Raw genomic sequence first — 23,181 nt, 5'->3', positions numbered from 1 at the left:
GAAAGTCAGAATTTGTCATAAACAGTCCGCAAAAGCACAAAAAAAACTAAAACAACTTTAAGTCATATAAAAGCAAGTAAAATATAACAGTTTGCAAAATGTTGTATTTTTAACCCAACGTCACCCATAACATAAATATGTACATTATTCAGCATGAAACATACTTCCGTAGCCCATTTTTGAACATACACTTGCATACATTTATGCTTGTTTTTCAAAATTGGTCGCATATCGTCCATCAGTCATAACTAAAAAAAAGAGAGATTGGATTTGAGGACTTTGTGGTGACACAATGCCAACAATTTGCCATTGAAATATGAGGAGAATGATGATGGATGACAATGCAACCTGAAGCATCATATCACACTTATCTGCATATGGAACATCTGCTGCACGCGGTCTCTATCGGGACCGCGCTATCTGGGAACCATTATTCAAATTCTCTCTTACATCCTTCTTATTAAGCTAAATACAACTAAAAGTAGGCCTCAAAACAGGTTAAAAGCTGTTTTCCAACGGGAAAAACTGCATCGATGCCCTACCCTAAAGCCAAAGTGAACTTTGACCTTCAAAGCCCAAGAAGACACACGTTGGGTGATAAGTGAAGCTCGTGGGCTATTGTAGCGGGGGCGTCCCCGTCCATTTATTGACTTCCTAAAACATCCATTATGAGGTGATTTACGAGGTCCACCATCCACTCCTCCGAGCAGCAGGTTGCTGTCTGCTCCATTCAGCAGACATCTGCACCGACGGAGCTGGCATTTGATTTATCAGAGCGAGGGCGGAAGCTGGCCCACGCCGAAGCTGCTGTTTGTTCAAAGCCAACATGGGACTTAGGAAGCTATCATGAATGGGAGATGTCAGCAGAGGGGTCAGGGACAAAAGGCATAGACGGACCTCTGCGGGGTACAAGGAAAACATGTCCTGAAAACCAAGCCGCTGAGGGGATGTTCGCATATCCTTTTATAATATTGTCGAGCTACACATACGTACGTTGAGTGAGATCCAAATCTTTGGTAACCTTATTGTTGATAAACAAAAAGTGACAAATATTAGAATCAGCTCTGCTTTTTGAGTTTAAGTACCGTATTTTCCGGACTATAAGTCACAGTTCTTTAATAGTTTTGGCATGGGTGCGACTTATACTCCAGTGTGATACAAAAAGTGACAAATATTAGAATCAGCTCTGCTTTCTGGGTTTAAGTACCGTATTTTCCGGATTATAAGTCACAGTTTGTTCATAGTTTTGTCATGGGTGCGACTTATACTCCAGTGCGATTTATGTGTGAAATTATTCAGACATTATTGGATGATTCCGCATGTTATTTTTTACATTGCACTGCAAGAAGGCGCTCTAGGCCATTGGCAGCGGGTGGATATATTGTTTCGCCACGGTAAAACCGTAGAAACGCCGGTAACTTATAAAAACAACTGAGAAAGACTTAGCAAAAACCTATAATTACTTTTTGGAAACTTTTTTTGTAAACAAAAAATATATATATTCAGGGGCACCTTATGGTCTGAAAAATATGGTAATTGCTATTGGTACCAAAGTTTTACATTTTTAAATCCTAATACATATTTTGCGCAGAATGTTGTATGTGAAAACCTCGTCAAAAGGAAAATAATAGCTATTCAAAGAAAAGGTAATGTTGACCAAGAATGCAACAGCTGTTATATGAAATCAGGTCCTGTGTTGCTCAGACCTGCTGCGATTAGCCATGTTTGACAAACGCAGCTCGGTTAGGCCCACAACGTCTGTGCTAACCTCCTGAAATAACACAGGATTATATATCTGCTCAGGTGCGTCGTACGCACTTATATTCAAGTCCACTGGAGCAAATCTAACAGCAAGTAAGTAAACACAATCACAGAATTTCAGGGAGGTGTGATCAGAAGAAGCGTGTTAGTAGGAACCGTGTTCGTCATTTGCTGGGTGTTTTGCGCTGCTGCTCATACCTTCGACGCAATTCGCAGCCAAAGACTGGTCACCTTCCCATTCCCTTAACATGCTGCATGCTGTTAGGGATTGGCTGCTTGAGTCCGTCAATAGGAAAATGAATTTTGACATCTTCGCTTCTTCAAAGATCACTGAAGGTGGTCATTTGCTTTTTTGGGGGTTCAGGTTAGCTACCCCTTTTGAGACTCAACATTGCCATTGAGCATTCACATTACATTCCTCCTGAGGGTTAGCATTTGCCAGGTTCCTGATTGAATATAGACCACAGGCTGATGCGTTGGTCTTTGGATCCAGCAGCCAAAAGTCTTTGTCTAGGGTCCTTGTGGTCAGAGAAAGCAACACTGAGCACCAGATCACTGTGATACTGCAGAACCGCCAGAGGTCGTAGCTTTTTCCAGTGAAATATCCGTACCCGGTGGTCCCATCCCGCCGATGCTAAAAGTTTGCCATCTTTTCTAAGACTTAGCTGCGAAACACCAGGGTTGGTTAGAGTTACGCTGTCTTGAAGCTATCAACAAACAAAAGAAATACAAATAAAAATGAATATAAGAGTACAACTATTGGAATTATGTAGATATCTTTTATCCACATGAAATATAAATATTCATAGAATCAAAATAATTATGGACAATAAGAAGTGGCCTGGAGGGTATAGCAGAGCAATAAATGATTTTTTTTGTCCGCACCATTCATTAAAATATTACATCATCAGCTGCATTGAATGTGAAACAAGACATGACCTGCCCTGTTTTGTGCAAAGCAGTAGCGGATGTTTCTTTTTGAAATGCAGATAGAAATAAAAAAAGAGAAATAACTAAATTAGAAACCTAATCTCTAGTGTCGGATATTCACAGAAAAGAAGAAAAACAATATTTTAAACGGGTGAAGTAAATCAAGTAATTACGGCCGTATATACAACACAAACAATGATAGAGAGATTCAGTTTTTTCAATGACAAGGATCCAAAAGTAAGGTTAGATCTCTACTGATCGAGGCCCATAAACTCCCAGTCTCAATCATCAAGCATAAAACATTAGCGGATGAGGGCCATGACCAAATCTCTCCGCGTTCCTCTATTTGGTTTGGCGTTTAGGAGGGGCTACGCTACAAGCAAAAGGCGCTTGAGTTACCCTTGTCACAGTTTGCAAGCGAGAGAGAAGCTCTGCTGGTGAAATGCTTGTTTGCAGACGATTTGTTGCTTTAAGCACCTCTGATGAATCACATTTGCACTGAAAGGTCTGCCCTGCAAAACGAAGACCCGCGATTAATACGCATTTGTAATGCCTGCCTGCTAAGGATTAGCTACAGATCTTTTCCTCCGTGAGCTCCAGTGTTTCAAGAAGTCTCACTAAGGGGGCACTATTTTTGACATCTCATAATAAATTAGGTTTTTTTGGAGGTGGGCATTCCTTCGGAAGAGAAACGTGCTCTTCCTGCAAGGCTGGTGATCTCAGCTGGAACACGCCATACAGCGCAAAACATCTGGATCCGAGGGGCTGGAATCCAACTGGACAGCGTAAAATTGACTTCATGGCTTGTGACTAGGGAGACTAATGGTCTTGCATAGAAAGATATGTCGCTGAATTTATCTGCTCCTGTTCCGGGCTGCAACTAAACACAAGCTGCATGTGGAAGATATAAGCCAGGTACTCACTGTCCGAGTGGATAAAGAGGAATGCAAGTGAAAGAGAGCAGAGGGGAATGCCATTGATCAGAAAAGAAAGCCTTGCGTAGAAGGGAGAGTAACCCCCTCCGTGCCCCCTTCTTGGATAATATTAATCTCGCTATCATCACGGGTACCAACAGCGTCCGTGTGTGGCTGCCTAGACCAAACAAGCCGAGGCACACTGCTGCAGAGAAAACTTTGGGGTGACAGATTGTTTGGAGGTTTGTTATTACCTCAAGAAGTTGGTATGCTACGACCTCTCTCCATCTGGTTTGAATTAGAGGCCTGATAATGATGGGTTAAAGTGTCTGTTTGTGTTTGTTTTCTATTCAAAAATTTGCGTCAGGAAAGGGCATTTGTTTTATTAAAGGGTCATTCGTAAGTACTAAGCCCAAATGGTTGAATAATGTAGAGGCATTGCGTCAAGGGATATGGTCATTTTCAACATGGATCATCCATTTTTTCTTAGAATTTTATGTTGTTTTTCCAACCTATTTAAAAGCCAAATAAATGTACACCAAGAGAAAATCTATTGTAATACTATTTCCTGGTTTTGGCAGAGACGAAGTACTGTTTGAAACATTTTCACAAAACATCTCCCTGCTTTTATTATGCAAATTAGTATACTACTGTACTCTCTAGGACAAGGGTGTCAGACTCTGATTGGTTCGCGGGCCGCTTTAACGTCAACTCGATTTCATGTGGGCCGGACCATTTTAGATATAATATTTAGATATTTTTTTTTATATGAATTGATTAAATGAACTGGATTAAAGGCCCTGAATATTCAGTTTTTATAGATCTAAAACAATGTTTATTTTAGCTTTTTTAAAATTATTTTTAGATTTTACAAAATGATTTTTGAACTAAAAACACAGAAAAAATGGATTAAAAAATTACAATTATTGATTTAAAAGGGGGACAATCAGGAAATATAATATACATCTATATCCATCGTTTTAATTTGATCCTAAAACAGAGAGTCGGCACTCATGATTTACTTTCCCGGGCCACACAAAATGATGCGGCGGGCCAGATTTGGCCCCCGGGCCGCCACTTTGACACCGGTGCTCTAGGAGATTTTTTTTTAAATAGAATAAAAAAGGGGTTACCACGGCTGCTCAGGAGACATTCTTTTGGCTCAAATACATAAATTCACACTTTAGACTCTCTTTGCAGTATCTCTTCCAAATGAGAAACATTCAGTTGGCAACTAGCGCTCGTACCATGTTCCACTTTTCTCCCTCATCTTCCCTTCAGTCTTGTCGTTCGCACTGATCCACTGAAACATCCCATCATCGCTCACTCACTGGAGCCCATCGACTAGAAGGCTTTTCACAGGCATTTCTGACACACCCTGGCCCTGAATCACACTCACGAAGGAGGAGATTACAGCCTTTTGTCACCTTGCCTGTCAGAGCTTGGCTTTGGCTGACAAGAGATGGATGTGTCAAACAAGTGAGCATTTCCATTTAGAAAAAAAAACACAAGGCTTACAAATAAAGACTTGTGAGTTTTGTTTTTCAGACTAGCCCATCCTTGATTTATTGTCAGCAAAATAATTAAAACTTCGCAGAAGGGAATAAACCGTGATAGCCCTGTCCAGAGCATTGCAAGAGATCAACAGACACACTATGAGAAATCATTCAAGTATTGAACGTATATCATTATTGTGCCACCCCAAAAATCATTTTTCCTAAATAATCTAACCCACATGTGTCAAAGTGGCGGCCCGGGGGCCAAATCTGGCCCACCACATCATTTTGTGTGGCCCGGGAATGTAAATCATGAGTGCCGACTTTCTGTTTTAGGATCAAATTAAAATGAAGAGTATAGATGTATATTAAATTTCCTGATTTTCCCCCTTTTAAATCAATAATTGTAAATTTGTAATCCATTTTTTCTGAGTTTTTAGTTCAAACATCATTATCGTAAAATCTAAAAATATATAAAAAAGCTCAAATGAACATTGTTTTAGATCTATAAAAAATGAATATTCAGGGCTTTTAATCCAGTTCTTTTAATCCATTTATTTAAAAAAAAATCTAAATATTATATCTAAAATGGTGAAATCAAGTTGACGTTAAAGCGGCCCTCGACACCCTTGATTCTAACCCATATCTTATATGATTCAAGCAAAAAATAACTAACAGTTTTCCCCCACAGTTCCTATGACAAAACTTCTTAATTTTGCCTGTATGAGGCAACCAATCAGCAACCCCCCCCCCCCCACTTCTGAAAGAATCCATGCTCCGTCAGTACATTGAGTAACCGCCTCAATATATGTCTATCCAACTTAACAGTTTGTAAATCCTACCACGCATCCCCACATCGTCCCAAAACATACGCTCACGAAAAAAAACCCGAGCGGAAAATGATGCACTGGCACGCACGGTAAGGTCATACAACAGATAAAACCACTTGAGAGCCATATGCATCGCATTAACCTCAATTCCCGAAGAAATCCATCTTTATCTGGCCTTGATAAGGCAACTTCAAAAAAACATTTCAGCTCCGGTAAATCTCGACTATGCCAAGTTTTGTCTCATTTAGTTTTCCCTTCGTTTCACAACTCGGAACATTTATCTGGCTTGCCAGTTAACTCCACAATCGGGGCCACGTAAAAGCAGTAATTCATGAGGAGTGGGATACCGTGGCACTTAGAGCCTCCTCAACCTTTATTGCAGCTTCCCACTGTGTCTACTGTTCCCTTTACTGCAGATGTGTTTTTTGTTTGGTTAAGGGGCCTCCAAGGTTTTGATATTTTTATTACCTCTCAGGGGTCGTCCGTCAGGACCTACGCCACCCAGCAGTTCCCTCTGCCCACCCTCCGACGACTGCCACACAAAAATACTTCTGTGGGAGGAACTGAACGTTGCTGTCTGGACTTCACACTGAGCTACACTTAGTAATAATTTAAAATCCCCCAGTGGATGCTTTTGCTCTCTCCATGTGCTTTTTTCCTGTCCTGGATTACAAACTGAATCAATATTTTGTTGCTTGAGCTAAATACACAGAATGAGCATTCTTTTCTCATTTGGTCAATCGGACAACATCCACCGTACTATATTTACAGACGCCGTTAAAGAGGGAAAGCAAAACAAGGCTTTGCAAATATTTCTCATTCAAGCATTCATTTGTGAAAAGCCTGGAAAGAAAAACAAGCTTCGGAGTGCCGGCGCGTATTCGATCGGCTCCGGGTTCCTCGCCGACTCTGATTCATGGGGGTTGGCTCTAAAATGGACGCATTCTCTTTTCGCTCATGAAATTGAGAGAATATATGGCTTGTAATGAGGCGTGAGGTCTCGGAGGCGTCGACTGTTATGTAAAATGAGTTACGAGTTCCACGTTCGAGTGATATTTTGATGTGTTTGCCTCGTTTTGTGTTCGGGAAAAGTGTGGCTATCTGTGAGAGGGAACGGGTTTCCATGACATTTTACTCAAGTGTGCTTTAACTGCTAAATTAGGTATTGGGAGAAGGAATTTATTATGATTGCAAAGTTAGCAATTTAAAAAAAATCCTGTACTGTTTTTAGTTTGAATGTCACTATAATAGTATGACCCATAACTAATGAGTAACAATATGAGTGGGTGGTTGCAATTTTGAATGACATCCACCCTCCAGTTGATTTATAGAAAGGACTTTCCTAAACATTCCCAGTTCCACTGTTTGCATTTCACCAGCTTTGTTATTCAATATTGAAATCATGGAAATGTTTTGATGGGTTCAAAATTGCAATTGCTGACACCCCAGACCCAAATTATATTTAAAAAATGGTTGGATTTGGAATAGATTACAACTTTATCTAAGCATGCGTCCACCAATCAGCTCTTCTACACCTGGTCTATTATGCGAACATCAACTTTAAATATGGTACCCGGACATTTCATCGACGGACAATTCGTCGCCGGACACTTCGTTTTTGTCGAACTGTTGCTTCCTCGCGAACGATTGTTTTGTTGCATAAATAATTTGTTGAAAGCGATCAACCAGGCAATCTCTCTCTCTCTCTCTCAAAATTATAATCACCCTAACCTTAACCACTATCCCCTAACCCTAATCACTAACCTTAACCACTATCCTCTAACCCGTGACCGGACGTTTGGTCGCCCGGGTGAATATAATTTTGAGAGCTGGTTTCAACAGTAGATATTCAGATATTAAACTCTCTCTCATGAATATAATTTTGAGAGCTGGTTTCAACAGTAAACTCTCTGTCATGTTGTCAAACATCCGGGCGACCAAACGTCCGAGTACCCCTCTAACCCTAATTCTAACCACTATCCCCTAGCCCGCGACAAATTCTACGTCGACGAAATGTCCGGTCGACGAAGTGTCCGGCGACGAAGTGTCCGTCGACGAATTGTCCGTCGACGAATTGTCCGGTCACGTTAAATATGACTAAACTGCTTATTATCTGGGCCCCACTAACCTGAAAGTTATTCTGCTGGTCCAGGATCCACGTGGAGAGGTTTTTCTCCGAAGATGCAGATATGCCCTTCAGATTTTCTGGGTCGAAGGTCAGGCACATAACAGGCTCGGGGTGGACTTTGGTTTGACTCAGCTTGGACCTCTGGGTTATGTCCCATAACAATAGTGAACCGTCCTCATACCCAGCCAGCAAAAGGGGTCCCGGACCTGACTGTGGCTAAAGGTGAGACAGGAAGATAAGGGAAGAAAAAAAAGGCAGTGAGGACTTGGCTTCAAGAGGACTTTACTGGCAAAATGGCCTTTACTGCTGTGTGATACTGGAAGCCCAGCGGAGCAGAGGTTATCTTGCTGGAAGCTTCTGCTGACACCCACAGAGTCACTTTGGGCCCCATTCATCAAGCTGCTGTTCTCTCTTAACAGCACTTCATTACACCACTGCTCAATTTACTCCTCTTCGATATACTAACTGAGAAAAAAAGTACTGTAATATTGTTCTCAGAATTATTGCTTCTTTTTTTAAAAGCTATTGATTTTCTGGCTAAAAAACTAGTTTATTTTTATCAGTACCAAGAATGCCTATTGCAAGAAAGTTAAATGCTGAAAATATCACCAAGAAATTCTCTTAGAAGTCCCTCAGTTTATATTATTGCAGTGCATTAACTTGTGGACTTCCTGCGTGTGGCTCCAGTTTTTTTTTAACTAGGTCTACAATGTCTTGTGTGTTTTGTGTCTGTCTTGCTACTGCAACCAAGACATTTCCCGAATAAGAGATGAAATAAAGTTCTAACCTAACCTGTTATATTTCTTAATAATCCACACAGCCACGTTTTATCAGCTCAGAAAAATATGATCATCACCGTTTAGTAGTTTTCGATCACTATTTCATGAAAGAAAATCCCCTTCAGAATCACGAACTATGAAATAATACACATGAAGAAAAAAAACACATTTGTAAGACAAATACTATTAACTGATTGGCTTCCAATACGTTCAAACTGGTAGGGAGCTACAGTTTAAATGGATTGGACGTCTGCTAGTGACAATTCAATTCACAACAGAATGAAACGAGCCACGTGACTGGATGTCTATCACCAATGGCGCCGAGAGAGTTAAATGTGAAGAAAGAAAAAAAGACCCATAATAAGCGAAGCTTGGAAGGATGATGAAGCTACGTCCCTGAGTAGTTGGCAGTCGCTGATAACCTCTTAGTGCTTCCTGCCTTCCTCTAGTAAAGTGTATGTGGGATCAGAAAGGTAGAGGAGTGGTGCAGAGTTGCCAATGCACAGAGTCTATAAATTACTTCAATGAAAGAGAATATACAGGTGGGCTGATAAAAAAAGCTGGGTTTCCCATCCCTCTTATGGGGGAGAAAAGGACACAAAGAGGTGAAAGTTGAGAAATAATGGCAACGTATAACTTGTGATGTTTCCCCATCAACCATTTTTGATTGGTTGGAAATAGCACAAACAACAAAGAAGGCCATTTTTCCTTAACATCACTATATATTAAGACTACAACGACTTCACGGCATAAAAATGTGCCTTTAAATGACCAGCAAAAAAAGAGAGAGAAGCAAATTTTTTCCATATGTGCCAGAAGGGGAAGATATTTTCATACATCTTCAAGTCCTCCTCTCATTAACACAATGTATTTCTCTTACTCAACTTTTTAAACAAATTTTCGACAGACTCATGTATTCCCTCCAAACACATCATCCAGGATGACCACTAAGGGATTACGAAAACAAATAATAACAAGTGAAAATCAGCTGCCCCTGCTTGCCACCAGGGTCTGGCTGCGCTTAGCATTTTGGAGTTGGGGCCCACCGTTTCACTAAAATGTAGGACCTCCTTGATTGACGATGTTATGGGCCAGAGGTCAGGGAACCCTGGGTAGACACCTAATTCATTATATCCTACGCAGGCTTTTCTACACGGGGGCTCTCGGCGGGAATGGGAATAGAACCTATAGGAGAAGTTCATCAGAACACAACAGCTGCAGAGATGGATGGTGACTTGTTGGAGGCGCCCAATCAAGTTACGTTTTGGACTATGTCGATATGAAATCTAGCAAAAAATGTCTAGGAGCTGTATATACGTATACTATCAAAGTCATTTGTGGCAGCCCAACGTATGACAAAGAACGGTTCATATTATTAAGACCACCTGCAGAGTAAGACTGCAGCAACTTTTTGGATCGAGTAAATTTTTGGCCGCTAAATTTGATTATCGATTTTTGTCAGGAAATTAATACAACAATGGGACTGTCAAGTGTAGCTCAGGCCGTGTGCGGTCGATTGGTCGCCGGTCTTTTGGTCGCAGTCTTTTGGTCGCCGGTCTTTTGGTCGCCGGTCTTTTGGTCGCCCCGACCGCGACAGCGGGCGACAAAAGACCGGCGACAAAACAAGGTAAAACAACACGGTCTACGCATCAATAAAAGCCAACAATGGCCATGAGCAAATTCACTGAGCCGACGTCTGAGTGTATAAGAGTTTGTATGTAGATGCGTTGTCCCTTTAAGAAGCTACGTCAGTCAGGGTCTTAACAAGTTCTCCAACAAAAAACAATAAAAGTTCGGGAAATTTGGAGCTTTTCTTTAGCCTAATAATTACTAGGGCATTAAGTATGACTAAATAGTAATTCGCAGTTTGTATTTAGGGAATTTGAGCAACGATTTAAATAGTAATTATCAATAACCTTGCGGGCGACCAAAAGACCGGCGACCAAAAGACCGGCGACCAAACGATCGGCGACCAAAAGACCAATCGACTGTGTACCAGCTCAGGGGACCGATCGTCCAAAAATAGTGCACTTCGCACTCAACAAAGTCAAGCAATGAATCATCTGCTTGGAAGGTAGACTTTGCTTGGTATGTGAGGACAACCACGACGCGAGAACATCTGAAGAGATGAGATATTTTATGTGAATCATAAGTGATGTTGAAAATTGATGGCTGGGTGAATAGGACTTTGCCTAGTTTGTGTATGGAGGAAAAAGTTTTAGTTTTTAACTCCAAATCTATATGTGATTACACATTTTAACTTGTCCAATGTACTTAAAACAGAAAAGTTGTACAAGTTCAATTGTTAAAAATGAGACTTGTGGCCATGATTGGGTGCATTCATATTTGATTGTTGAAAAGTAAAAGCACATTGTCCCTTAATTACATAAAAAAAAGTATAAGAAAACAAAGCGATAAAGCTTTTCATGTCAGGGCAAAATTCAACTCGTGTTTTGAAATTCAGCAGACTACATTTCGGGTCTAACATTTGCACAACATCAATACCAAACTCTCTATTAATTACCCAGTCGGTTAAAACAAATGAAACCAGTGTTTGCTACACGATATTTACACATCAGTCATGTAACTCCCCGAATCATGTTGTCCTGCTGAATCTTCAACGGCGGAATGGAAATGTTTCAACATCAGGAACCAATCATTTCCTAGTGATGAGCTGAGAGTGATAGATATCTGTATAGGAACATTTCCTTTTCCTCGCCAGCCTGGGCTCACAACAAAAGCCTTGCAGATCATACATCACTTCTGTTCGCGAGGACTCAACAAACTGACCAGCCCAACTTAAGTCCAATTCACATGTAGCGCTTTCTTCCCACACTTTTCAAAGCTCTCGCTGTCAAAGAAAATCAGAACTATAGAGAAGTTCCGTCAAGTTTTAAGACAAGAACACAAAGCTCTGAAATATCACAAGAAGGAACAATCAAGCTAGAGAGTTATATTTATATCTATTTCAATTCTGCTTCCCACTCACACCCATATAAATATATGTTAATCAAATTGAAGGTAGGATCTGTTTGGTGTCTAATCCAAGAATGTTCAAAACAACCTCCCACAAAGCTCAAAAGTCAACACATCAATTGTTAACCATCAAAATAATTACAGGACTCGTTAATTTACAAAACAGAAAGCAAACTTGTGCTGGGTGGGATCACATTGGATGTACAGCTGCAGGCTGATATATGACTGAGAACCCCCACCCATTCCAAAACAGCCTAATTACAGTGTTGGGACTTTGCAAGTTGAGAAGAAATGCTTGGAAAAATGGTCCAAGACAAGCTGTCGCGCTTTAAATGATGTGCCACGTCTTGCGCGTGCATTTTTGTTCACTTTTTTTGTCGGTGTGCCTTGTTATGGGTAGCTAACAAACCAGTACCAAGCAAGTAAACATGAAAAAAATGTACAGAAAAACTGCCCTCCATAAGTACAAATCCGTGAAATACTCAACTTAAACCCATGGCATGTTTTTTTTCTTTTAAATATTTTTTTAATATAGCAGGGAAACGAATAATAGAGTAGAATCTCCTTTTTTAATACCGGTATACTTGGGAAAAAGTGATGCTTTTTCTATCCTCACTCGCTACCGCATATGTGTCAAAGTGGCGGGCCGGGGGCCAAATCTGGCCCGCCGCATCATTTTGTGTGGACCGGGAAAGTAATCATGAGTGCCGACTTTCTGTTTTAGGATCAAATTAAAATGAAGAGTATAGATGTATATTAAATTTCCTGATTTTCCCCCTTTTATATCAATAATTGTAATTTTTAATCCATTTTTTCTGTGTTTTTAGTTCAAAAATCCTTTTGTAAAATCTAAAAATATATATAAAAAGCTAAAATAAACATTGTTTTAGATCTATAAAAAACTAAATATTCAGGGCTTTTAATCCAGTTCTTTTAATCCATTTATTAAAAAAAATCTAAATATTATATCTAAAATGTTCCGGCCCACGTGAAATCAAGTTGATGTTAAAGCGGCCCGCGAACCAACCCAAGTCTGACACCCTTGCGCTACTGGATTTGCGTTTCAATTGAAATACAAGTACAACTGTCAGTGCCCCTTTAAGCTATCACTCATCTTGGTGTTTATAGCCTTTAATTTACACAACCGCTGGTCAGATAGTTTTTGGACGACTCCCAGCATTCAATGTTGACAGCCAGTGCAAAACATTACTAGTATGCACAAAATAGAAAGTGGAAAAAAGTAATTTTTACAAGATATGGTAGAATTTGAACCTTTCCGATGGCTCAGTGCTTACCTGCCAAAGCTTGACACACATGACCATCCCCAGTTTCAAATCGGGAACCAGGCTGCACAACACATTCTTACTGGGTAGCTCAACGATCTTGATCTGCAGAGAACAGGGCAAAAAGTTAACAATAATATTTATTATACATATATGCGTTATAGCAGCTTTGTATATGGGAAGATTTATTTGGGAACAAATTAGGTTGCAGTCACAGTTTGATAAGCAAATCTATGGTCTCCCGTGAGTTCAAACATTTATAGCCTTTTCAAAATCTAGACTCATTTATACACAGCTCTGTGTATGTATATAAAAGATCCTGCAAACTGGCTAATTTCGGCATTTGAATTTAAAAAAAAGGAAGGTTTGAGGTGGCAAACTGAAGCTGTCATTTGGAACGCAGCATCACCAAATATGAGGTTCTTCGACAAATAATGTTGCACAAACCAACATCGCAGTCTTTATAATAAATCCAGCTGTAGCTGGCACATTATATATACCATGAATTTTCTTTTTGTGCATATATCAGTACTGATTCAAAATGGATCGACTGTCTAAAACTTGTGGCTACGCAGATTGCTAAAAGCCACCTATCTACTTAATCCGTATTGACGATTTGGGTATTCATTCTAATTAGGCCACAATTCAAAAGGCCTTTAGGCAATCAATCTGTTATTTTCTGTCCAGCATGCTTACACAAATGCTTGATAAAGTGGCTTTTAACGTACGTGTCATTGCCCCAGGAGAACTGCTATTCATGCTATTCATCACCTGGCCCATAAATAAAGCATATGTGCTATTAATTAATTGTTCACTGCCAGGGATAAACCAAAGTCAAAATAAGTGATAAGCTATTCTACCTACTTGATTGCACATTTCCCCAACAATTTTAGCCATGGCTGTGAAAAACAATGCTGTCGAATACTGCCAAACATTTATGTATCATTGCTTCTAATCATGGGCGTCATATTTGTGAGCACGATAACCATCTGTCTGGACCAGTTATGCCTGTTTAATTGAGCGGAGAGAAGAAGAAAAAATGGCAAAAAAAATCAACAGTGACCTCCTTCTTGATCTGGGATGTTGCATGTGTGTCTATTTCTGTCTGTGTCTGTTGGGACAATGGCATTATTGAGGTGCTGTGGAGTCAAAGACGCCTTGGTGCCTGGTCCCCCTGGATGGGGGTTCGCAGAGGCACATTTGGTTGGATCAGGTGACTGTTCTGAGCCTTTCAAGTGTAGCTCCTACACGTCAGAGGAAGTAACATGAATCTGTAGGCAAGAAGAAGTGCCTAAAAGATTGCCCTCTGCCAGCACTGATTCAGAACTTAACATAAGAAGCCACTGGGTGTCAAGAATGGCAAATGAACATGGAAAAAAATGATCATAAAAGCTCCTCATTTAAACCTAATATAAATGTAATGGTAAAGTAAAGGGGCATCTAAGGTGCTGGGCCGATGGAAAATTTGAATTAACGCAGCCCTATGGAATAGTGAGACATGAATATGAGCCAGTTAAATATAGATAAATATGTGCAGATGACCGTTCTTATATTTTGCCCATGCAAGTTGCTCTCACCTCCTCAGTTTCTTTTCCTGCAAAAGCGAGTAGGCAGGTCCTCTGCCCTGTCTCCAGTAAGGAACACTGACAGAATCCAACACTTCCTGTACTCAGTGAGTCCACCAGCTGAGTACGACCTTGCCTCAAATCCCAAAGACAGATTTTCATATCCCTTCCCTGGCTTAGAAAGAGAAGACGAAAAGACATTTCATCAATTATCGGAAGGTAACCAAAAACAAAATCAGTATCGACAGCATACTCACCTAATGAGTGTATCTTCCCAGGGAAGTGTGTTAATCCAGATAACTGAACTCCCAGAATGACCTTGTATAAGTCTCTCTGGCCTCCTGTTTTCCAAATTCCACACATGGATAGCACCTTTCCCAGACCTGTGAAATTGAAAATATACATAACTACTTCACACATTGCCAGTTTCTAGGTTCCTAGCGGTGTTTATTAATCTACATCAAGGGTGTCAGACTCGGGTTGGTTCGCGGGCCGCTTTAACGTCAACTTGATTTAACGTGGGCCGGACCATTTTAGATATAATATTTAGATTTTTTTTAAATGGATTAAAAGCCCTGAATATTCAGTTTTTTATAGATCTAAAACAATGTTTATTTTAGCTTTTTTTATATATATTTTTAGATTTTACAAAATGATTTTTGAACTAAAAACACAGAAAAAATTGATTAATAAAATACAATTATTTATTTAAAAGGGGGAAAATCAGGAAATTTAATATACATCTATACTCTTCATTTTAATTTGATCCTAAAACAGAAAGTCGGCACTCATGATTTACTTTCCCGGGCCACAAAAAATAATGCGGTGGGCCAGATTTGGCCCCCGGGCCGCCACTTTGACACATGTGATCTACATTATGTTATGTATACGTACCTTACTTCAAATAGCTATAACATGAGTTTGAGGATAATTCAAATCAAACTACTACCCCCCAAAAAATCCTTCATTGTTTTTGCATTTTATGAAATGGTTTAAATATCTTACCCAGAGAAGAGAAGAGGAGTGTCACCTCGATCGCAAGAGAAATGGAGGGTATTGAAGGCCCCACTGGAACCCCTCAGGGTGTAGATTGGAGACGGAGCTGACTGAGACATCACCGAAGTTCATCAAGTCACAGGAAGACCTGATGCCTGCTGAAAAATAAAAACATAAATTTCAACTAATCCTGCTGATTATACTACTGTTAAAACCCATTGAACACAGTCAGTTACATAAGGCCTGAGTTAGGTCAGGGTAAAATGGGGACAAATTGCTAACAAGCTGCTACACACAAACACACAGAACAATACTGGGGGGAAAAAATCACTCCAGTTTACCTATGAGCGGCTATAAACCCTGCAGCAATCTGCTGCAAAGCCTCTAGTTATTGTCGACATCCTCTTTCCAGACTATAACACAACACCCCTATTACTCAATAGAACATAAATTATAACTTGTGACAGCTTAATTACAATGAACAGATCCAGTAGTCTCATTTCTAGGGGCACGTGTAAAAGCTGAAGCTTTTATGTCATCTTGTTTATGTTCACTATAACTACACGTAGACCAAAATATTGTAATAAAATGTCGTGACCGGACGTTTGGTCGCCAGACTTTTGGTCGCCGGACGTTTGGTCGCCGGACGTTTGGTCGCCGGATGTTTGGTCGCCTGGACCCAAACGTGCGGCGACCAAACGTCCGGCGACCAAAAGTCCGGCGACCAAACAAGGTAAAACAACACGGTCTACGCATCAATCAAAGCCAACAATGGCCCTGAGCAGTTTCACTGAGCGGACGTGTGAGTGTATAAGAGTGTGTATGTACATGTGTTGTCCCTTTAAGAAGCTACGTCAGTCAGGGTCTTAACAAGTTCTCCAACAAAAAACAATAAAAGTCCGGGAAATTTGGAGCTTTTCTTTAGCCTAATAATTAATAGGGCATTAAGTATGACAAAATAATAATTCGTAGTTTGTATTTAGGGAATTTGAGCAACAATTTAAATGGTAATTATCAATAACCTTCCGGGCGACCAAAAGACCGGCGACCAAACGACTGAGTACCAGCTGGGATAGACTTCAGCACCCCGCAGCCCTGACAAGTATAAGCGGTGTTGATAATGGTACAGACTATGAATGAATGAAATGTATATATCTCCACTGCTATTGTCTCAACAAACCAATACTACCGTAATCGTCTTTCCCGACTAGTTTCGATCAACAACTGTACAAACTTGTTTTAGTGTGGTATGAAGAAAATGGCAAAAGCCAACAATTGTGGTTTTGTTTTGGTCTGTTGTTTAAAGCTAATGGGTGGTTAAAATGCATTCCGAGTCAACGTCGAGTGTCTGCGGGAGTGTGTGACAGTCGGAGGCTCACCTTGATAACAGGTGGATTAAGGTTTCCTCATTGTCCTTACTCAAGGCCAAATGAGGAGCTATGACTCATGGACGGAGCAGTTTGTTTTTACGGACTAAAAACCAGGCGGGTTCAACTTTTCACTAACAACTCCTCTTACCTTTCAAAAAAAAAACAACAACAGCAGGGGGGACAGCAATGGAGGTGTCATTGCGAAGGCCTGTAAGTTGCCAAACTAAACTTTGTCCACAAGATGAGTACAATGGCAACTATCCCCTGCCATGACTCCCCATTGCAATGCTTCTTCCATTTAATCAGGCGTCAATATTCCCATTTGCTGAGCATTAATGAACAAAGACCATGTTGCAGTGCCAGCTCCAGTCACCCACAAACCCAAATACTCAAACCTAAACAAAAAGTCTGCAGGATTTCCCTAAGCCTTCAGAAAAAAAAATGCAGATCCAAATTTCAATGCAAAGTAACTTTACACAGGATACAACTGATCTGATGTTTTTCCTTATCTCATTAAAGATGTTCACCTAATATGCCAGAAATAGGGAGAAAGCATCAGAAGGGGTTTGAAGCTTCTGCTACCTGTAACAGATAAGACAGCTCTGGGTAATCTGAGTCTAAGTCTCTGGATAAAGGCAGTTTGTCTCTTCTTGAGCTGTCTGTCCACACCTACTGCGTAATTAGGCCTAATTATGAGAAAAAGGTCCGCTTCCCCTTCATGTTATTAAATAAGAGGCTGCCTCATCTGCCAAGTGTCTCTCAACACCATCAAGAGGCTGGCGACCTTCAGATCAAACATCACCACTATCTGAGCGCCGACCTGCTCCACCCTTTCTCTTCCTCACTACATAAAGAAGTAGCGTTATGATGATGCCAGGCACTCAAGATTTTAGGTTTGGGAGGTGAAAGTAAGCGGGCAGTCCTGCTGCCCACATTCCTCATTTGCTGGTATCACGTAATCAGTAGCTCCCCACCTGACCTGCCGCCTTGTCAAAATCTGCCATTCATAAATAACAACGGGCAAGAAAGAGGGCTTTGCTGATCACAGGGGCTTATTAGAGAACTTTCATTATGGCTCTGCTTCACAGGCACCATCATAAAGATATTGGATTCCTAGATCCTCTGCTCTGATATTACATGAGACAACTTTATGACCTGTTATACAAATCCCGTTACTTGTTCACCCAAAAAGTACAGCTAACATTACTTTATCAAAGTTATTCAATTAAAGTTCATTATAATGATTTTTTTTAAACTTTTGGTGTAATCTGACTCAGCTTGATCGTGATTTAACTTAGTTCAGAATTTGGCTTTCAATTGACTAGTCTGGTTTTTAATCCAATTTTTGAAAAAGACTAACCTGTTAATAGTTTTTTTTTTTTTTCAATTTAACCCTAGAATGGTAACCCTCTATTTCAGGGGTTACCGTATTTTCACGACTATTCGGCGCATCGTATTTTTAGCCGTAGTGTCAATAACGAGTGCTATTTCTGTATTTTACACACACAAAGGACGCACCGTCCTTTTAGACGCAGCCAGGCATGGCATATATATATTATTTATGGATGATTATCGAACCGTGTTGATGCCGATCGACAGGCCACAATCCATTCACAAATAGTAGCTAGCTAGTAGCTAACGTAACTATTCCAAGGCTGTCTTCCATGCTTCGCAACTGTGTTGATGCCGATCACCAGGCCACAATCCATTGGGTGTACTGACAAAAAAAGTAGATATCCCAGCAGTCACTGCGCAGTACTTTGTCTACGGGAAAATAGTAGAGTCGGGGGCTGCTTGCCGTAGTTGTCCTATCGACTGATTTATTTTATTTTATCGTGGTAACAATTTTAGTATTGGTCCATATATAAAGCGCACTGGATTTTAAGGCGCCCTGTCTATTTTGGAGAAAATTTAAGCCATATGTGCGCCTTATAGTCGTAAAAATACGATACCTTTCACGCTTCTGAAATAGGGGGTTACCATGGTTACCGGGGAAAAAATGGGTCCTAAGCAAGACGGTGCAATGAAGGGTACCCATTCTTTCCCCCGGTAACCATGGTAACCCTCAATTTCAGAAGCGTGAAAGGTAACCCCTGAAATAGAGGGTTACCATTCTAGGGTTAATGCATACACAGGTTACCTAAGTGGGGCTTCTGCTATGCTTTTTCTGTCGTTGGGCACCTTCTTCCCCCTGCCTTTCCACTACAGATAGTTGTGAGTAGGAAACCAACTAGCAGAAAGGAGAAGCCGGTCCATTATTAAAGTCCAGTTAGACAAACAACTTGGGAAGTGTTTAGGAAGCCACACGCCCACTATTTTGTCTCGCTGGGGAGATCTGGACTGGATAAACAGCCCCGTGTCAGATAGAGGCTGAAGTCAGACACAAGTGCACCAACACCCACTGTCAGTCACAGATCCACTGAACGGGAAGAGGTGGCATTGTTTGCGGGAATGGCGTGAATGCTAAGCAGGGGCCACCGCAGATAAGGCCTCAATGCCTTGTGGGTGTCATTGAGGCAAGCATTGATGGAGCACTGTGTCATAGGGTACTGATTTAGCAAGTCCTGTCTGTGGTCAACAGGTACCAGTGCTTATCTGTTTGCATTATCACCCATTTCCTCCATAAAGGGATTTACCTGGGCACTACAGGATAGAAGAACACAAGAAGGTCAATAGCTAAAATGTCATACGTCAACACTTATTTCAGTGTGATGGCCTAAAGATCAACAGGGACGTGTACGTTAAAAAAAAAATCCATTATAGTAAAATTCAACATACGACTAAATGGAGAAAAGTGTTGTGACACAACAGACCAATAATGATTTGTAAAATGCATAACTATAGATGGGGTATTTTTGCCTGTTCATTTCATGCATAATTTTTGCGCATGTCTGTCTTATAGTAATTAGGAGCATTTTGACTTCTCCCTTAAAGTGATTCCTTTCAACACAATGTGACATGGACACTAATTCCCAGGGGTTAAACGTAAATCTAGGATTAAATTCATTCAAAGGGTTTTGGATGAGGTTGCGTTGCGGTAAAGGTTGTGTCTAATCTACACCAAACCACTCAAGCACACCTTCATGGGTGTTGTTTTTTGAACTTGAAGCACCCTCATGCTGGTACACAAAATGGCCCTCATGAACACCTAATTAACTGGTGTTGATTGATACTGTCAGTACAGAATTATTCATGGGAATAATTTTGGGAGAGATGCAAGTCAGTTTTTATTGCTTCTTTCGAGGAATATCTAATTTAAAAAAAAAAAGAGTACATTTGATCACAAAATAATACAGTACAATCTTAGTTATGCATAGTGTGTGAATATATAATGTATATATATATATACATATATATATATATATATATATATATATATGTATATATATATATATACACACACACACATACATATATACACACATACATATACATATATACACACATACATATATATACACACATACATATATACACACATACATATATACACACATATACATATACACACATATACATATATACACACATATACATATATACACATATACATATATACACACATATACATATATACACACACATACATATATACACACACACACATACACATGCATACACATATATACACATACATATATACACACACATATACATATATACACACACATATACATAGATACACACATATACATATATACACACATACATATATACACACATACATATATATACACACACATACACACACACATACATATATACACACACTATGCATAACTAAGATTGTACTGTATTATTTTGTGATCAAATGTACTCTGGTGACAGTGAATGTTTAGATTGTTTGTATATTGAATTCGCTCAATATACAAACAATCTTAACATTTACAACGACATGTTTTTTGAGTATATTTGTAAAGCAAAAACATTTCGGAGTGATTCATTTTCCGTCTCATCACAGATCCGTAGTATATTAGTCAAAACACTAAATGAGAAGTGAGTCTTACACCGATCGACTATAACACAGAGACATCTTAAATGCTCGGACAAGGAAAGGCACATATTTAGGATGAGAAACTCTGAAGGGAGCGAAGAAAGCTTAGCACACTACCATTCAAGGCGACAGCGATGTTTTGACAATCAGCACCCGGTTGGCGGAGCAGGAAAGTACAAAACATGCGCCGGTTTACAAAAGACCCTTGTTTACAAGAGATGAGCTGCCCTTTACTGTGCCTGTACAAAAATCTTCCGCAGGCTTATCTGGTGCTCCACCATATGAGTGTGCGAGAGAGAGAGCGAGCGTGAGAGAGAGAAACAGAAAGAGGAAAGAAACACAAGCAAAGTTAAATATAAATCACATAAAAAACATAGGGAGAGGAAAGAATAACAAGCAATGTTAAATATAAATCACATTTAAAAAAACATAAAATGGTGTCTTTCTGAGATGAATATTGCAGATATACCATGTATTCAGACAAAAGAAAGTTCTATTTAAGGAGTAAATGCACTGTAACCCTTTTCACTTGGTCGTGGTTATTAAAATTTGATTTTTGATATTGCCTTGGTATTGGACTGCATACTACTAACATAACCGCATCTTTATATCTCAGGTTAAAATTCATTATAAAGCATCATTGTCATTATTTTGTTAATAGGTTACATACTCTGTTGAAGTGAACAAAGTTGTAACAGTCACACTCCGTGAGCAGGTGATCCTTTTTCCATTCTTTTCAGATTGAGAAAGAGAGACGGAGAAAGCACGCACATCCCTAATCCACAGAACACACAGACCCTTTTCACAAGACTTCTGGGGGAGACCTTTATTTGTCCATTCCAATCACAGAGAAAGCGAGTTTCAAGCTTGGATTGGTTTGAGCTGGAAGATTAGATGAAACTGGAGTGTTTTAAACCTCTTCTGTGGCTATGGATTAGAGTCAGTCATTCCCCTGTACGCCAAAATGAAAGAATAAAAGGTATATCGATGGATCAGTGCAAGATGATGCAAGGGATGAGGAGCTTGAAACCTAAAGGTATTATTTCAAGAAGCCTTAAAGGGATACCATTGCCATTCTGAGTATGTATTGCTAAATATATGTGAAGTCTGCTTGAAGTTATTAAAACATTCAAAGGCCCCGAGCAACCAGCGACATCATTGGTTTGGGCAGTGTATAAATAATGTGTAAGGAAATCCCAGGAATGGCATACGACTTCACAAGGTCACACAGTCTGACACACAGGTCACTTTACAGATCATCGTTGAATTAGAAGGCCACGGAGGAGCCTGACTAACAGTGCGATAAATTTAGGTGGCAATCGGAAATTTGGCATGAAAGCATAAAACACCTGTCAGTATAGAAATACATAAAAAAATACTATGCTTGTACACCTCAGACAGTCTAGTTTACTGTTTACCTAAATTTACTGCTGGGATTAGGTTGAATTGAATCAGATACCGGGGCAATAATTGAATAGCTAGCTACTATTTGCGAATGGATTGTGGCCGCCTGGACAAACGTATAAAAATCAGCGTTTTCGATGACTCATTTGGACAATTGTTCAATTCGGACACAGAAAATGAGGACTTTGACGGATTTGTGGGTGATGATGACGTGAGTACATTGTAAAATGGCTAAATAAAGTACAACCAAACTCAGTTTTGCTTCCGTTGCCTTTTTAAAAACGTGTTTTTAGCGCGAGGGTGTAGCGTGCATGTTTAAGCTGGTGTATGTTTTGCCATGCCTGGCTGCGTCTTTTTTACCGGTGCGTCCTTTGTGTGTGTCAAATACAGAAATAGCAGTCGTTACTGACACTGGCTAAAAATACGATGCGCCATATAGTCGTGAAAATACGGTAGTACAAATAGTCTCTAAAGGTGGATTTCTCCATGATCGATTAAAAAAAACTCTGAAATGACAAGATAACATTAGGAAACGTGAGATCCCATTTCTCTCAGTAACTAAAAATGACCCCGATAAACACACTCGCTCACATACACTCCGTTAAATGAACTTGACCTTCATCCTGCAACTATCTTCAAGTAATTTGGAATAATGTACAGATAAGAAGAAGAGGACAGAAGCGGATAGCGTGCGTCGGAGTACATGCTCGAGGAACATTTTATCATCTTTTGATTTTCAGACACTCCCTTTCCTG

General features: G+C 40.0%; 2 protein-coding genes across 8 annotated transcripts in view; both read right to left on the bottom strand.

Moving 5' to 3' along the window:
- Positions 1-23,181, bottom strand: part of arvcfb (ARVCF delta catenin family member b) — a 340,912-nt gene that overhangs the window by 180,482 nt on the left and 137,249 nt on the right. The gene's annotated exons all lie outside the window — the stretch shown is intronic.
- On the bottom strand, positions 1,576-21,252 carry gnb1l (guanine nucleotide binding protein (G protein), beta polypeptide 1-like). Its single transcript, XM_077600817.1, has 7 exons — positions 21,140-21,252; positions 15,668-15,816; positions 14,920-15,045; positions 14,675-14,837; positions 13,110-13,202; positions 8,060-8,275; positions 1,576-2,468 (listed from the first exon to the last, which is right to left on the bottom strand). Exons 2-7 carry the CDS (start codon positions 15,775-15,777, stop codon positions 2,190-2,192), a joined length of 987 nt encoding a protein of 328 aa, XP_077456943.1. The 5' UTR covers positions 15,778-15,816; positions 21,140-21,252; the 3' UTR covers positions 1,576-2,189.

This window comes from Stigmatopora argus, chromosome 5, assembly GCF_051989625.1.
Source record: "Stigmatopora argus isolate UIUO_Sarg chromosome 5, RoL_Sarg_1.0, whole genome shotgun sequence".
Taxonomy (NCBI): Eukaryota; Metazoa; Chordata; class Actinopteri; order Syngnathiformes; family Syngnathidae; genus Stigmatopora; species Stigmatopora argus.
Note: the sequence above shows the minus strand (reverse complement) of the source record. Positions and strands in the feature narration are given on the sequence as shown.